General features: G+C 48.6%; 5 protein-coding genes across 5 annotated transcripts; all 5 read right to left on the bottom strand.

The window, feature by feature from the left end:
• Positions 1–368: 368 nt before the first annotated feature.
• Positions 369–3864, bottom strand: N7462_003389 (GTPase-activating protein; the record flags this gene model as incomplete). The annotated part of the gene is made up of 3 exons (XM_057075115.1): positions 369–2598; positions 2652–3003; positions 3060–3864. The coding sequence occupies 3 exons, from the start codon at positions 3862–3864 to the stop codon at positions 369–371; spliced, it is 3387 nt and encodes a 1128-aa protein (XP_056934620.1).
• Positions 3865–4592: 728 nt separating this feature from the next.
• N7462_003388 (uncharacterized protein) lies at positions 4593–5901 on the bottom strand (the record flags this gene model as incomplete). The annotated part of the gene is given in 3 exon segments (XM_057075114.1): positions 4593–4982; positions 4994–5590; positions 5662–5901. The coding sequence occupies 3 exon segments, from the start codon at positions 5899–5901 to the stop codon at positions 4593–4595; spliced, it is 1227 nt and encodes a 408-aa protein (XP_056934619.1).
• Positions 5902–7594: 1693 nt separating this feature from the next.
• On the bottom strand, positions 7595–9556 carry N7462_003387 (uncharacterized protein; the record flags this gene model as incomplete). Its single annotated transcript, XM_057075113.1, has 1 exon — positions 7595–9556. The coding sequence occupies one exon, from the start codon at positions 9554–9556 to the stop codon at positions 7595–7597; it is 1962 nt and encodes a 653-aa protein (XP_056934618.1).
• Positions 9557–11073: 1517 nt separating this feature from the next.
• On the bottom strand, positions 11074–12408 carry N7462_003386 (Zn(II)2Cys6 transcription factor; the record flags this gene model as incomplete). The annotated part of the gene is made up of 1 exon (XM_057075112.1): positions 11074–12408. The coding sequence occupies one exon, from the start codon at positions 12406–12408 to the stop codon at positions 11074–11076; it is 1335 nt and encodes a 444-aa protein (XP_056934617.1).
• Positions 12409–14837: 2429 nt separating this feature from the next.
• N7462_003385 (glutathione S-transferase family protein) lies at positions 14838–15779 on the bottom strand (the record flags this gene model as incomplete). Its single annotated transcript, XM_057075111.1, has 3 exons — positions 14838–14943; positions 15019–15344; positions 15423–15779. 3 exons carry the CDS (start codon positions 15777–15779, stop codon positions 14838–14840), a joined length of 789 nt encoding a protein of 262 aa, XP_056934616.1.
• Between the last annotated feature and the right edge of the window lie 663 nt (positions 15780–16442).

Here is a 16442-nt window from a genome sequence, read left to right as displayed (position 1 = left end):
TGTTGTTTCTTGTGGTCTTTTGCAATGTTTTATGTGTGCCTAACAAGATCTGTTTATGCTGAGATACGTAATTAGGCTGTTCTCGCTGATTGAACGGAGTCTGTGCTATGGAGCCCTTTTATATTCGTGACTGGCATCTTCAACAATGGTGAATGCTGCAATTTTCAGTTAGATATATATGCAAGCGCTGTGTTATGAAGCAATATACCTTTCTACCTAGTCTCTGTAACAGACAAGAAAAATGTATCATCAGAAACACAAGTGTATAATTGCACATGGACATAGCTAAAGGACCAAATAAACAAAACACTCCCTCCGAGACATGGCCGCGCAGATACAAGAAAATATAGGGCTCGGGGGGGATATCATCATGATTCGAACTCAACGACCTTGCTAACAACCTCAGCATCATGCACAGATGGTGGCGAGCGCCCCGCGTGGCTGGCCTTGCTCGCGCCCAGCTCCACCTTGTCGTCCAGCAGAGACGTCTCATCTTTGGATAGAACCTCGGCCTCCGCGCCCTCAAGGAGGTCGCGGTCTGCGTCACGGACGCTGCGGCGTTCGGGGTCCGCGCCATATGCGCCGGCGCCCCAGCTGGAGATACCGCCAGCCATTGCGGCGGTGGATGTGGTACCCTGGCGGGCGGGGTAGTCGTCGTCATCATCCTCGTCGTCTTCTTCGTCGCGGCCCAGTGCGTTGCGCTCCAGCTCGCGCTGCGCGTCGTCCATGCGTTTCTTGACTTCAGCGGCCATTCGGATGCCGTCAGTGACAATATTATCGAGCACGCCGCGCAGGCCTTTGCCTGGGGGCACGATGCCGCCCGAGGCCCCGGCTACGGACACGGCGGATGTGGAGCCGGAAACAGAGGGGCGAACGCTGCCGAGATTGGAGAATGTGGTGAGATTGGAGGAGAGGGATGATGATGCGGCGAGGGAGGCTGGGTGCGGGTGATCGGAGAGATGGAAAGATTGCGGGAAGTAGGACTCGAAAAATTGTTCGAGGAGCTCATCGGCCAAGACGACCATGCGGAAGGTAGGTAGGGTGATATGAAGAGGATTGTTGGGGTCGAGAGCCGGGTTGGCTGATTCTGACTTGGGTCTGTTGTGCTCGCCGCTGCCAGATTCTGTTGCTGGAGAATCCTTGGGATTGTCGCCACCGACATCGATCAGATCTTCATCATCGCCGATAACGAATGAATCAAGCTTCTCTGCAGTCTCTGTAATACTGTCCTGCGCAGCAGCTTTCTGATTCTCCGGATGGCTAGGGTCGGCGTATTCGAAACAGCGACGGATGAAGGCGCTGACACTACCGAGAAACCGCTCATCAGTGGTGAGACGGTTTTGTTCCGCATGATCACGGTCACGGGGGTTGTTGAGATCTTCCAGAGATTGTGTAGCCGTGATAGTTCCCTCAAAGCCACGGCGAGAGAGGAAGAGGAGAGCCTCGGAGATCTTGAGGATGCCTTCACGGTCGACTTGACCGTTTCCACTGTCATCGTATAGATTGAAGAAGTAATTGATATTGTTCATGATGTCCGGCGAGCCCTTAAGACTTGCAAGGCCATTCACAACATTCTGCAGACTCAAACCCTCATCGGGATCCGTAGCCCACTTGCGATACAGGCGTTGCATGAACTCATGGTCGGCAGGCTGGCGTCGGTTCGCCCAAAGTAGCGATTTGCCGTTACCTTTCAGACTACTATAGCCTGAACCTGCTGATTCCTTTCTTGCAGGGTTGGGAGTGTCAGAGACCGCCCACTTAGAGGTGGCAGCTAGGAATTCCCGGAAAGCATCATAGTCCATGTGCGTCGGGCTGGGTCCGAGCCCAACTCGGCCAACTTCTCTGTCAGCCGGAGGACCAAGAATCGACAACCTCTCGGACTTCTTTTTCTGCTGCCGAAGTCTCTCCTCCTCAATGAGTTTCTGATGCTGTTCCCACTGGTACAGCGTCTCATAGAAACGGTCATAGATTGTGCCAAGATCATCAACACTAAGACGTTTGCTCTCAGGGCCAAGGTTGCGGATCGAAGTACGCTTGGCGAAGCTCTCAATGTTTTGGAGCACGGCATCTTTGTGCTTTTCACGCTGCTCAGTGACAGTGCTGTGGGTAATTCCCGAAAACTCTTTAAAAGCCACCACCATCAGCTCCTGGAATCTGGTGATAGCCCGAAGCTTGGGATTCTCCGATCTGGGATGTGCGGATTCGTCGAGGCGGGAAAAGTAGGATTTTAGAACAGAGATGAAAGAACCGTCATCTTGTATGTCGAGAAGCTCTTCACCGTTGATGCGAAGAATCGCAAGACCGACTTGGAATAATACCTTGGGACCCTCCAAAAAGAAAACATCCAAGACACGAAAGGCAAAGACGAGTGGCATGGAGTTGATATAGAGAGAAAGGAACCATGGCAGGGACACAACTGAAAGCTGTACATCTGATTTGGAGAGGTGCTCCCAAAGAACAGGCATCGTCTTCTCCACCAGGGATTCGAAGACCTTTTGATCAAGGAGAGTTCCATACATTGTTGTAGAATAGTAGCCTGGGAGAAGGCGATCGCAGAGCACGGAGAGCAGGAAGAATGCCTGAGATTCGGACATATATCTAGAGGAAGTTAGTATATGCATCCTTTGACATGCAAGAGACATCAAACTGACATTAACAACGCGGCCACGACAATGTTCATGGCCTGGCAATAGCCAACCTCTGCATTCGTCCAACTATAAGCTGTGAGAACTCGTCGCAATCGACCAATTCCCTCCTCACTCTGGAAACCGGGATATTCAGGGAGACTGCGGTTCAAATCCTTTTCAATTTCGTCAATGGCGAGAGATTCCTGGCCATGGAACCGAGCGAGTGTCTCTTGGTATAGTTTCGGAGATCGAATACGAAGGAAAAGGGAACCGGACGTGAGCTCCCAGACTTCTCCTCGCAAGCGGTTTGGCAGACCAACACGGATCAATTTGTGAAATGTTGGTTGTCGGACCAGAGTTGCATTTCGTCCGTTCTCTATAACAAATTATCAATGAATAGAGCTCCATTTCGAGACTCTGGAGCTGACTCACCTCGGAAATATTCACCCCAAAGACGCATTTTGCTGCGATCTCGGAGCTTACGTGCGTCACCGGGATAGCGGAATAGCATGCCCAACCCTGCATCTGGAGGCTGTCGGCCTTCGCCATCATTACCTTCCTGCCCCTTGGTCTTTGCGCCGGAGAGTAGGTATTCCGAATAAGACTCAGCGACAACGGATCGTAGGTTGTCAACCTCCTTCATGCCCTCGCGCAAGCCCTTCTTCAGACAGTCGCAAAATCGCTCGCAGGCCTGTCTGCTACCAACCAACTGCAAAATGAGACGCTGCGGCGCAAAGTTTGGTTCTTGCTGCTTGTTCAACAAACCGTTCCAGGTTGTCAACGCTAATGAGAACACATCCTTGGCGCTGTGAAGTCGCTCGACTCGACGAATGCACGCGAGAGGTAGCGTGAAACCATTTCCAGAAGGCCCAGTACCATGCGTTTGGCCAGTCCAATTGGTAGAAGAATTCAGAGTAGCTGATGGCAGGAAACTCGTTGGCTGCGTCGAGAAGCAGATAAATCGCTCGCTGAGGTGCAGGCGTCCCGTATAGCGATTCCCAGCCCGGTCGACCCGGCGAGAACCTTCTCCGGGGCTTGTAGAAGAAGTTGGAAGTGGGAGGATAAGGTCGGCGGTGATCTCTTGTAGAGGGTTCTGAGAGTCCGGCAGGCGGAACTGCTGGCGGAATAGCGAGGCCTTGGAAGGATTGTTGTCGGATGAAGAGAGGGAGGGAATGTTGAAATTTGCCGGGTCAATCAGCGATTGAGCCTTCTGAACGAAGGATGATAATGATATCATGGCTGGTAGTGGTCGATCTATACCGACCCGGCGAGCTTGTGGTGCGTGTTCTTGATGATGTAGGTGCGGAGCTAGTTAGAGCTGGGACGTGGTGCGGCGAGCCGACCAGCGCTGAAAGGGTAGATAACAACCCGTACTTGGTGTAGATAGAAGCTCCAGGGTCATTGTACAGCCTCAACCATCCTTGGCCGGCCACTTGAATGTGCAGCTCGGGAACGTGGGGATGGGGTTGTTGTTGTCGGATCGATAAGAGGGGGACGCTGGGGAGGGCCGAATGTCACGTGATTACGAGACAGAGTCGTAGTTGAACTGGAACGCTTTCGACTGTTCTTGGCTTGAATGGCTTTGAAACGGAATATTTTTGGCCAAATTATTAAAAATATACGAGAAGTTCAATCTTCATATTCATGATTCATGACCCAGATGTTGAAACCCTTTGATTACAAACTCTACAGAAATGACAGTGATTTTAAAGAAAAATTGCATTGAAGGAAATATCGCTGTACAAGCTGGACATCACAAGAGAAAGGGAAGAGAAGGTTAAAACGACATGGATCATGGAAGTGAATCAGGAAGTGAATCAAAACCCAAACTAAGCATGGCAGTTTTGTGCTTGCAGTAGGAAAAACCAAAACCCTTGTCTTGACTGACTCGGGGTATGATATCGTGGTATATGAGCCTTCTGAATGATCAGAGAGACGGGAAACGTTTCAGCTAGAACAAATTGTCTAGTTCTTGTCCATGGATGATCGGCGTACAGCATTGTGTTCGCCATACTGGGGCAGAACATCCTCAGCGTGCTCGGTCATCAGACCTTGCTTCTCACAGGCGTCACCCTCCTCCCAAGCAGCCTTGTGCTCCTGGGAGTTGGTACCGCGGTATCGTCGCCAGAGGAACACGATAGCCTGACCAACCAGCATACCGACGGCGCTAGCAGTCAGACCGGCCAGGACACCCAAAATGGCAGGCACAACGATAAAGCGCACGACGCGAGAAAAGGTGTGGGCGAAAGCGCCATGCGGGGGAGGACCCGGCGGGTGGTGGCCATGAGGGCCGTGGTGGTCGCGATGGCCCTCGCCTTTCTCGGCATCGAAGTGGCCGTGATGGTGGTGGAACTCCTTATCGAAACCCTCGGGGCCGTCGAAGTCGGGGTGTGGCGGAGGAGGGGGAAAGGCATGCCGTCGAGACCAAACTCGTCGAAGTGCTTGTGAGGACCGTGGGGACCATCGATACCCATACCCTTGGGAGGCTTGCCATGGCAGGGTTTCCGGAAGCCCTTGCCAGTCATGCCAAGCACTCGTTCCTTGGCAGCAGCGAGCAGCCCACGGATGCGGGCGAGCAGAAGCTCCCGGAGGCACTTGGCCTTACCGTTACACTTCTTCCATGACAGCTGATCGGCGGGAGGAGCGGTCTTCTCAATTTCCGTCTTGGCGATATACAGCTCACCGGTGGGGTCCTGAATTAATGTGATGGCGACAGTATCGACAGGGACAGGGTGGGTTTCCAGATCGAGAACAGTGAAGCGGACATCGAGAAGATCGGTGCCAGGAGTATCGGATGGGGATCCCAGCGGCATCACCTCCAGAGCGTAACCGACGGGCATGGGGCTTGAAGACTCGCCGTCTTCCAACTGCTGAACGGCGCGGATGGGGGTCGGGGGGACGGGAGGGAAAATCTGACGGCCGTTGGCCAGCAGGCGGTTGTCCTCGATGGAGAAATCGAGCATCTGTGATGAGGTTAGAGATCCTGGCGCTACAGTTGATGATGTCGGAATGGAGCTCTCGAGTTTCGACATACCAGCGATGATGGCTTGTCATCAGTCCAGCTGACGGTACCTTCCTCATCGACTTCGCGGAAGGGACACTCTGCGCAAGGAAGATCGATAACTGCGTGGCGGATATCCTCCAAGAGCATGGGGTGCACGTTCATGAAGCCATCTTCAACGGCTTCCACCTGGGGCTCCATCTCAGGGACGACCAGTATCGCACTGGCGCCCAGGGCAGCCGCGCCACCCAAAAGGATGGAACGGACGAACATGGTGGGTTGTATGTGTATAAAGAGCGGACGTCAGGAGACAGGGTGCAAGAATCAGAGATGGGAGAACAGAGTCATTTGAAGGGAGGCGCAATCGTTGGAGGTTGTCGTGTTGGTTAGAGGGGAAGAAAGGGAGTGGAGATGATCGTAGTGTAAAAGCGGCCGGATGGGGCGGCCAAGTGGAGCAGGTGACGCCAGCTACTGCGTGGCGCGCGTAACGATTGGCTGTGGGGCCTGCAAGTGAGGCCGGTAGGGGAGGACGAGGCATTACGCACCGATTACACAGATATTACACAGATATTACACAGCCAGCGCTGGGTAGGCTCGTATATTACGTATATTACGCATATAATACACCAGGGTTATGGGCACTTTTTACCTTTCGCCCAGCCTACTACTAATCGCACAGTGTATACGGAGTACAGAGTACTGCCTACCACAAAGACGCGTGTTGTAACTACGTAGGATCTGCAGGCCACAGCATTAATCATAGTCGCAGCAATCGACCGAGGATCTGGATCCGCAGTAGAAATCAAAAAGTGGAGGAGTCTGGGACGGTAAACATATTTTGTACTAGATTGTGCATGTAGTTGATACTTAATTATCTCTTGAATAATACCGTCTTCTCTCGACTATGGGGTTCTGAAGATGAACCGGTATCCATATTAATAGTGATTGAATTGTTTGAGATTCCTGAATGGGGGCTTAGGAAGCAGAATCAACGGATAGTTTCAAACTAAAGCGTCATGGCTGTCTTGAGCCCACGTGTGTCGGAGTTACGATAGACAGGGTTCGGCTTTCCCCAGTCGACTCGCCTTCTCAGTCGTACTATTCGACAAGCAGCGTTCCTTCGCTCGGTAATTGCCGCTTATCTGTCTGTCGTCTTCCCCATGCAGGCGAGCTAATTGCTTCGCCACCGGTATTGGCCTACAGCCCTGTCAATCGGACATGATTTGGAGACGGGCCGGCTCAAGAGGCTGTTGCTAGACTCAAGTGGGTCTAGTACGGAGTTAGATGCGTAGCAGAATAGTCTGACCACGAAGTAGTCGGAGATTCACTCCGTTTGAGGATTAGCGTCCTACGTCGAAAAAGAGACCCGAACGCGATTAGGGGCGATCGGAGAAAATAAACCTGATTCAAAACAATACGCTTATTATATATACCGATGTATGACCTAGATGATGTCTATTGATGGAATCAGGCTACCTTTGAGTCCAATTCAACTTCAGTACACCCGTCCTGACCGTGTGTTGTGGGCATTTGATGACGGTATTTATCCTCAGATATTCCAGCTTCATGAGGTTTGAATAGAAGAATAAGGGGATATTTCCTCCAAATCCTGGCTATCCTTAGAAAACCGACTGTCTATGTATTTTGAATATATTCTCATACTTGTGTAGATTATATTATATACATTTGAATTAGTTATATTATCTATAAATTATCTATAAAATCTTGTAAATCACCATCGTCCAAGCCGTACATGGTGGGAAAGTACGGGCCGCATCACCCTATCAGCGTCATTTTTTGCAGAGAACCATCAATTATGACTTCGTATGGAAACATCGCCGTAACTTCGCACAGGGGACACCACCGTGACTTTTGTACAATTACATCGTCGTTAGTTTTGTCGAAGACCATCGCCGCAACTTTCGTGGAAGATAAACTATCATTATCACTTTGGTTCGTGGGCTGTTTAACCCAAAAGGGTGCGGTCAAGACCGAGCCACTTCGTAAGTTTGTACTCCATCCACCCGACATCCGAGAAGCGCGAGTTTAAAGATCCGGACACTGAGCCGTTGTAGAGGTCATTGGAATCGATCCACTTATCATATGCATTGAGTTGTTTTAACCCCCAGAATGTCGCGGCTACCGCCGCTGTACCAGCGAGAATTGGTGCCACCCGCGTTAAGGTATCCTTGAAACGCTGTGATGGGCTCTTGTGGCTTTGAGGAGAAGAGGTCTTTGTTGTTGCTCGAGGGCTTACTGGCCAGGCACCTGGCATTTTTCTGATAAATTTCGGGACTTGAAGATAAGGGTTGGATTTGGAGAGTCTTCGCAATTTTCTGTGTTTGCGTTCATGTTTTGCATGAGATTGTGTTGGGACTTTTGGCTTGGACCGGAGTCGATATCGGAGTGCCGTGGGATCTTGGATTTCTTCGTTTGTTTGTGTCCCAAAAGATCTGAATGGCAGTAGCGGAATGTCTCTCTGCCAAGTGGGCAATTTTGGAGGTATTGAATTTGCGACCTCTGTGTGATTGGCCACTTTTTCTGGATGTCCAAGGAACCCTTTGAGGGCCGATTGAGGATATGTGGTAAAGGATGAGGGATATTCATTTGTTCTCTGGCGTTTCCTCGGAACCGGGCTCTCATCATCATGTTCTGCGATGGTATATTTCTCCGAGAACTGAACGCGCTTGCGAGGTGAGCCCAGAATGGTCTGTTGCCACGCCAGAGGCAGTGCAGAGGGGCTCGCAGATTTCAACTCCAGCTCCAACCACTCCAGCCCGGTACGCACTTGAACAATTTCAAGTGACTGCTCTTCTCGAATCAATCGAATTCCATTCTGCCCCCATTCGAATCTTTCCTCATAAGGAGGTATGTACTCCGCGCTGTCCTCGTCTTTCCCGTCATCGGAGGACCCTGGCGAGGTATTGAATGACAGATGACCCACCCCATGCCATCCCGGATTGTTGTAGATATCGGGATTTGGATGAGATGGGGGAAGGTGCAAGGCGTCGATGCCCATCCGAGCTTCAGCCACTGCGAAGTCCTCAAAGAGGGCTTGACGCTCTTGTTGCTGCCACCAATTCAACTCTGCCTCGTCCTCTTGCAATATCTTACGAGGCCCACTATTCCTGGCACTCTTTGTTGAAGATACTGGATGACGGTATTTTTCGTAGTGAAAGAAGAAGGATTCATTAGGCGTGGAGCCAAGTAAGGCTCCATCTCGCACGGTTGACAGACACGGGCGTTTTACAGGCCTCCAGCTATTGGCAACCGAGGTGCTGGAGCGTTTCTGCAAAGCGCCCTGTGAGGAGGTTGGATCGAGACGGTGTTGGGATTGCTTCACATTGGTCAGGAGGAATACTTGGCTGATGGCCTCGTTCATCAGCTGCAAATTTTCGCCTAGCCTCCTAGCCATGTTGCGAAGCTCGTCATCCTGTTGCTCTTGGGATGACTGGTGAGTTTGAAAGAAAGCTCTGAATGCAGCCCAATCATCGGCGTTGATGTAGATGGATCGTGCATAGTTAGCCATGTCTTGGCGACACTTTGCAAAAGACTCTTTGACGATTTGAGCTTCCTTCATCATCACTTGCAGCGTCAATTTGAGAGCACTGACTCTATGTTCATCCTCACTCCCCCGAAGGTTTTCGTTGGCAACTGAGGCCTGAAATAGTTCCGTTTCCATCCTGGTCGTGTACTCTTCAGTCGTTTGCCTGCGCCTGCGTTCCTCGGCCAGCTCGTGCCGAAGCTGGCTGATCTGCGTATCTTTATATTCGACATTGCTGTCGTGCAGATCCAGCAGTCGCTCAGATTCGTCGAGCCTTTCGCCGAGCCACTGCCGTTGCGCCTTCATTTCGAAGAACTTCAGCTTCAAAACCTCATGTTGGCTCTTTTCGTGTGCCAAGTCCTGTAGCACCTTGGCGCGGAGCATTGACTCGCCCGAATTGATGATGCTGGGTCTGGGCTCCGAGCCCGAGGCAGCCAAGGCATGCAGAGGGTTGAGCGGAAAACTGGAAGAGGCCGGGGGACTTGCTGGAAGCGGAATTTGAGAAGGGGAAGGAGAGCAAGATGGTGAACGGGATTCAGGAAGTGCGATACAAGAAGGAGAAGGGAAAGAAGAGACAGAAGATGAACAGGATTCGGGAAGTGCGACATGAGAGGGAGAGAGGGGAAGGAGAACGGGACTCAGGAAGTGGGATAAGAGGGGGAGATAGAGAGGGAGAGCGGGATTCAGGAAGGGGATACAGATTTAGAGAAAAAGCCGGAGAAGGAGTCCGAAGATAAAACTCAAGGTCATCCAGATCGATCTGGAAGCTTGAAGTTGGACTGCGACGTTTGGCACGAGATGAAACGCCTGAGCGTTGGCTGAGACCTCGAAGAGCACCCCGACCTGAGACTGGACGTTTTGCCTTGGAGCGAGAGGACGCCATCACGAATACAATAAGAAAATAAGAGAAGAGAGACGGGAGAAAATGAAAATGAACGTGTATCAGAGATTTTGAAGTATGAAAGCTAATATGGAAGAGTGTTTTGGAACGAGAGTGGGTGAAAGAGAGAAGAAGAGATGCGAAGGATTGGAGGGAAGTTGGAATTTTATGCGACGAGTCTCCCTAGTCTGCAATCTCAATTTTAGGCCGCGTCGAGTCAGATTGAAACGACTGCCTTTGTAAAGAGGCAGCCAAAGAATTGAGAACAATGAGGTCCTTGTGTGCAGATTGTTTCATCTCATGGCTTTGTCCATTGTCGCCCCCGATCAGAGCCTGGTTTCGACAATACCCCACGGACAAAGAATAGGCAGTTTCTTAAAATATTCCAGTCAAAATCATTCGAATAGACAGAACGGATTTGATTGGGAGAAATAAGAGCTATATCAACAATAACCTATCCAGGCCATGGTTTTGCCTCAGTCCTCACATCCCATTTTGGGATGTGATGCCTGAAAGTCACTGACAGCCGGAATGAACTTACTTGGGACCATCAGAGTAATTAGAGGACTGAAGACTAAGACGTCAATCCCGTAATCTCAAGGTGGTGCCTGTGAGGCTCCTTCGATATAGGCATTCAGGAAACTGTTGATACCTATTTATAGCACTTCCAGATCTGCAAATCTTTTACTCAAGTGCAGCTTCGAAGTACACATGAGAGTATACCATCATATTCTAGCAGCAGAGTAGAATGAGGTACTCGAGGTGACTATAGTCGCCTTGGCCCAATCCAGAGTCGCATTTTGATGAAAATATGGACGTCACTAAACTACGCCCAAGCTACCTCTCCTGGAATGTCTGTTGCTTGGACCTGGTTTATGTGTGTCTGAAGTTGCGAAGAGGAGAAGGAATGTGAAACCCAAAGAATCGAGAGGGAGACAAATCCGGAAAGTATTGGGAACTGAAACGATATTTTGGCGAAGGATATAAAAAACAAAAATACGTATGCTTATTCTCCCATCTCTTACAAATGCCATGTTCTTTCGAACACTTCATTTGTAACTAAGTTCAAGCGTGCCTTGAGTAAGTCTGCTAAAGCAGCAAGTGTGCTGGCTGACTGAGCCTGTGGATTTTCTTGGCATCGACGAGCAAACAGTATCACCACGCTTGCCAATTTTGGAAGTTCTTCAAAGGCTAGAACTGACGTTGAATAAGAATCAGCATCCATTCCCATCCCCACATCCAGACACTGCTCCATAGTCACATTCATGCAAATATCCATGGAAATAGGGAAAAAGAATGCAGGTGTCCCCCCAGGAGCGCGAGTAGCCACAAAATCCCTAGACCTGGAGTCCTGGGATAAGTGAAACAATGAGTCATATATGTCCATGATCGCCATACAAGCAGCAGCTATCAGAATAGCGACATAAGGCTTTTGGGAGCAAGGGCAGATTAAGATTGTCGCGAGTCGATTAATTGCAGATGGAGTTGTTTGCATGCGTGTTAGCCATTCGGCCACTGAGGTAATATGTAACACACCAGCGACTCTATTTCGCGAGATCTGAAGACGCCGCAAAATTTCGATAATACCTTTGACACACTCTGATTCAGAATAATTCGACCTGGGCTTCTGGATGCTCGATGGAAATTCACTCTGGCCTTGATTTCTTGTACTAGAAGCTCGGGTGCTCTTAGGTGCTAGGGGGTCATCCAACGGCATCATCGGGGTGTTTAATATCTGGTGCGAGGTATGGACCCAGTTTGAGCCATCATTTGAGGAACTTGGAAGATTGAAATATTCCAAATTGTCCAGGGGGATCTGCGATATACCGGCCGTGTCTGCTTGAATGAAAGATTCATTCAAATGCCATAACTCCTCAGTTACTGTGGCGATTGCTCTTGATCCACACTCATAGAAGATTCCAGTTGAGGATAGGTAGGGGTGGCCAAGCCAGGGTAACGGTTCGTGGCTATAGTTCGCATGTGATTCATTATCGCCTCCGTATCCCATTGGCAGTGGTAGCTGCCGCATCTGTATTCCTACAGCGGAAGGCTGAAGGCCCTGTGAATTCGAAAGTCCAAATTTATGGACGCTAGAAACTTCCGTTGGTGAAGATACTGAGGGTGGCTCGGGTGACTTGAGATTGGTGGGGAGACGGTTTGGATGTGGACGTCCTATGCGTCGTGCTGGACTGTAAAAGCACGGGTAGTCCAGCTTGCGACATCGACTGCAAATGGGTTTCTCCTTATTGCATTTCACTTTAGAGGATGAGCACATATCACAACTATCCTTCAGCTTTTGTATAGATGGCTGGCCAGACCTGCGGCTTGTCGCTGATGTAGAGGCTTTGCGGCCCATTTTGTAATGAAATCCCAAATGATTTATCCTTCGAAATGAAATGCTTGGAGAGAGGGATGATATAGTATGAGAGTTACATGGCTACCTACGCTAATAACTACTATAACTAATCATCTACTCAACTTGGAAAGGTTATGTCATAATATGAGTCTCGTCATGCATAATAAATACATTTGCTCCTATCGCTCCGACATTTGGTCCAGTTTTCTAATTTATTAAATATTTATCCCAAAAGTCTTTTGTGATACGAAGCCAAATCAAGGCCGGGATCATCCTCCGTAAACCTGCTGGCAGCGATATTAATGGAAGGCATGGTGGCCGCATGTGGAAACCTGCATGATGGAAGAATTTTGAGACAGACATCCAAAGTATATGACGGCTGAATTACGGTTAGAAGTCTCAAATTGATTGGATAATCTATAATAAAGCAAAGAATGCCAGGAACTTGGTGAAAGTCTTTTCTACAGCTCAGGGAAGCGGGCGTTCCGACAATGTAACAGGGAATGAATATCCAATTGGCGACAGGTGCGCCTACTCGGGTCTTTGAAATATCCTATATGATTGGTCCAATAGTCATTTTATGGCAATGCTGACAATTTATATAGGTTGAGGATGGAATTGCGCTATATTTGCGTTGGCTTGAAACTGAATTTTGCTTTTAACAAATTAGACCGAACAGTCAGCAAAATGTCATTTAAAGGCCGTAAATTCTTGGCAAGCCCTATCAAGGTTTCAGAATGGCCCGAGAAGGAAGATCGGGGCTTAGAAAAAAGCCCAGACATGATATTGATTGACGTAGAGTAAGGTTTGACCCTCGTAAAATGTCAGGATAGTGGTACAATCTAATCAATTTTTGCTTTCTGGGACCGATGCATCGTGATGTTACAAGGCAAAAGCCAACAGATAAAATCCAGAAAATCACCTATCATGACTGTTTAGGCAATTTTTGCTAATCAGCTTGCCATGTGGACTCTCTTGACAACCAATCGGTGCTGCATTATCCCGAGGAAACTTGCCTTTTTCGCGGGTCTTCCTCATGCAAGACACGTGATCAGCTTTCACAGTATCATCAAATTAATGCCAGACCGACGGGCAAAGAATATCCATCATGGTCTTTGGAACGGAAATTCTTGACATCGCACTTGTATGCGGTAAGATGTGGCTTTTACGGAGTGGCCGAAGTGGTTACTGTCGGGATTGGCATGTTTTTGGGCTGGTCAGAAAGCTAATTGCCACCTCCAGAGCCAACAGCCTAGTTGTCTTCAGAGGTCTGCTCACCCTCCTTAGACTTCCCCGCGTGGGGTATTACCTGAATTCAGCCGTTGGATAATTAATATATCCTACATTCTGAAGCAAATCCTGGGGCGGGACTGTTTTGTACTCAATGAACAGAATCAGGTCACCTGAATAGTCTCAATATGATACCAAATGAAACCAGAAAAGGCAGCAAAGCCATAATCAAATTTTCCAGGGATTAGAAGGAGGGAAAGGTTCTTTACATACGGCTCTAACAATAACAGAAGGGAAATGCGATGTATGATGGCCTGCCAGATTAAATTTTAGGCCCATTGGCGCAAGCTGGAAGATTGTCAGTAACAGGTCCGGCTTCAATACATATAACACTGAAAAGAAAATAAAAGAAAAAAATAGATTGAACGTACCGAATATGAAAGGCTTCTATCAACTAATATTTACAACAACCAAAAGGTTGAAATAAGCGAGCTAGTCCCATGCCTCGTGAAATCCTCTTGTAGTGCACAGTAAGTGTTTCCTGATCTTGATTTCCATGTTAACCATTCTCCAGATTACTTAAAAGCAGACCACCAGAACCTGAATTCAAGATTCAGGAATTCTGCCACGAGATGTAATAGAAAGGGTTCAAATTTATTATGGATATAGACCAGATGAAATACTATTCAGATACTGCATCCGCTCCATTTCTTCTTACCACCCATTTTCGTTCGGCTGGTCGCTTGGTGCTAGCGCATGATGCGGAGGATACATATCTTCCGATTTGTCAAACCCCATTCTCAGTCTTACCCACCACCGAGGAGGAAAGGGAATGCATTCCGGTTCAGCCAATTCATACTGGAGTATTTTATCAGCTCCCGCTATGCAGCTAAATCTTGAAAATTATCTTCTTATTGAAGAGATTAATATAGTTGAGAGTATGTATAGGTAAAGAGCAACCTTGGTGAAAATGCGACTATAGTATGATAGAGTTTTGTGGACCCTCAAAATGGTAGAGGAGTAAGAGATTGGACGGTGACTTAGAACTTTTATTCAATTGAGAAGCCTTCATGGTAATGGACCTGTGTCGCTGCCTTTTTGACATTTTATGAGCCAAATATACTTGGAGTACTAATTGCAACTCGAATCCTGAAGAGCTGAACGGCGCCTACAGCTCGCAGAAAGAATTGAAGCGCTGTTTACGATTCCCAGAGCTCATAATCAGGAAAGTATTTTTCATGGATTCGCCTAGCATAATCCATAAGGGGAGGATGGGATTTGAGAGTCTGTCTTGAATCCGGTGCACTGTAAAGTGTATTAGTATGGAAGGGAAGAGAGCACAATCACTGGGTAGAAGAAAGGGAATAGGCAACAACTTACGCCTTGCTGACCAAGTTAGATGCAATGAAACTAAACAGAACGGCGTCGCCTTCAGTGGGCTGATCACCTCCAAGCAACCAGACGGGCCCATCTCGGTCGTTTTGTTTTGCCATGATCGCTACCACATAATTGTTCATAGCCTGCCAGATATCGTGACGGAAGCCCAAAATCTCCTCAGCGCTGAATTTCAGAGTACCCTGTCCTTCCATGGCCTTTGTGGTCTTGTTGTAGACAATGTTCCCCAAAATAGTTCGGATAGGCCAAGGTAGACTGCCAAAGATCTTGGATTGCATGGCATAATAATTTAAGATCCATCGCTCATGGCCCTGATTTCTGAGAGGTTAGAAATCAAGTAGATGGGGATCGCACTGAGAAAAGTTTTAGATTAAAAAAAACTAAATTACCTGGTAAAAGTAAAGCTTTTCCTCTAACAGGGCTCTGATGGCCATATCCTGAAGCTGTTCAATTGCTGAAAGGTGAGTATTGAGATCTTCCAAATAGCCCGACTCTATGAAGGCCTTGGTTATGAGGGTGGAGTCGCCCAGGGTCTCGGCGCGACCGTCTGCGTGCTCAATCGAAATGTAGGGAATTTTCCCGCGCGGCGCTTTGAAAAGAGACCCGGCTTCAGCACGATAGGAGAGATTTCCGAAACGTAGACGAGTCTCCAATTTCACGACGAAAGGAGACCAAACGTGCTGCCCCTTATCGTCAAACCCTCGGAATACAGTGATGGCGGGGGGTGATTTGATCTTAGAAGTCATTATTGCGAGAATCGGCCGCTGGGTAAAATTCTGGAATGCTCCTGATGAAGAATATACACATGTAAGGAGAAAATGTCTTTGAAAATATCAAAAAAGAAACAAGCCATATAAGTGTGATCAGAATGATCCAAAAAGCACCTTTGTGCAGTTTTGTACTTGCGGCCCACGGGCTCTGGGTCGGGTTCTGGATTTAGAGAGGCGCAAAGCGCGATCAGCCATCGCGATCAGTTTCTCAGTCTACGACCCAACCGACTTTGATTGGATGGATTTTGACTGTTATGGAAACTCGATGGAACATAGAAGGGCTAATAATATCAAAATGGCCCCAAGGATCTCGGTGGTTCAGCGAATGCCCGCGCCGACATAAGTGGAGACATTCCCATGATTGGAGTAAACCGATGATTGCTCAGGCCACCGGGCTCTGCGGGTTTTACCAGACCCTAGCGTGATTAGCCTTTTTGATCGCCAGACAGAGACCAGTTACTTTGAAAAATATACAAACAGAACTAATGTCGTAGGCAATTCGGACAAGAGTTAATTCGGGTTGCTGTAGATCATATGGGAAATTGCGAAACGGACAGAATTCTCAGACAAAGGCGAGAGAGGGCCTATCTTAAGCTCCGTTCTAGAGCGAAATCAAAGCAAAACCCGAGATCATAAGTT

Source organism: Penicillium macrosclerotiorum (genome assembly GCF_028827735.1).
Source record: "Penicillium macrosclerotiorum strain IBT 26536 chromosome Unknown utg000003l_segment0_segment0, whole genome shotgun sequence".
NCBI lineage: Eukaryota > Fungi > Ascomycota > Eurotiomycetes > Eurotiales > Aspergillaceae > Penicillium > Penicillium macrosclerotiorum.
Note: the sequence above shows the minus strand (reverse complement) of the source record. Positions and strands in the feature narration are given on the sequence as shown.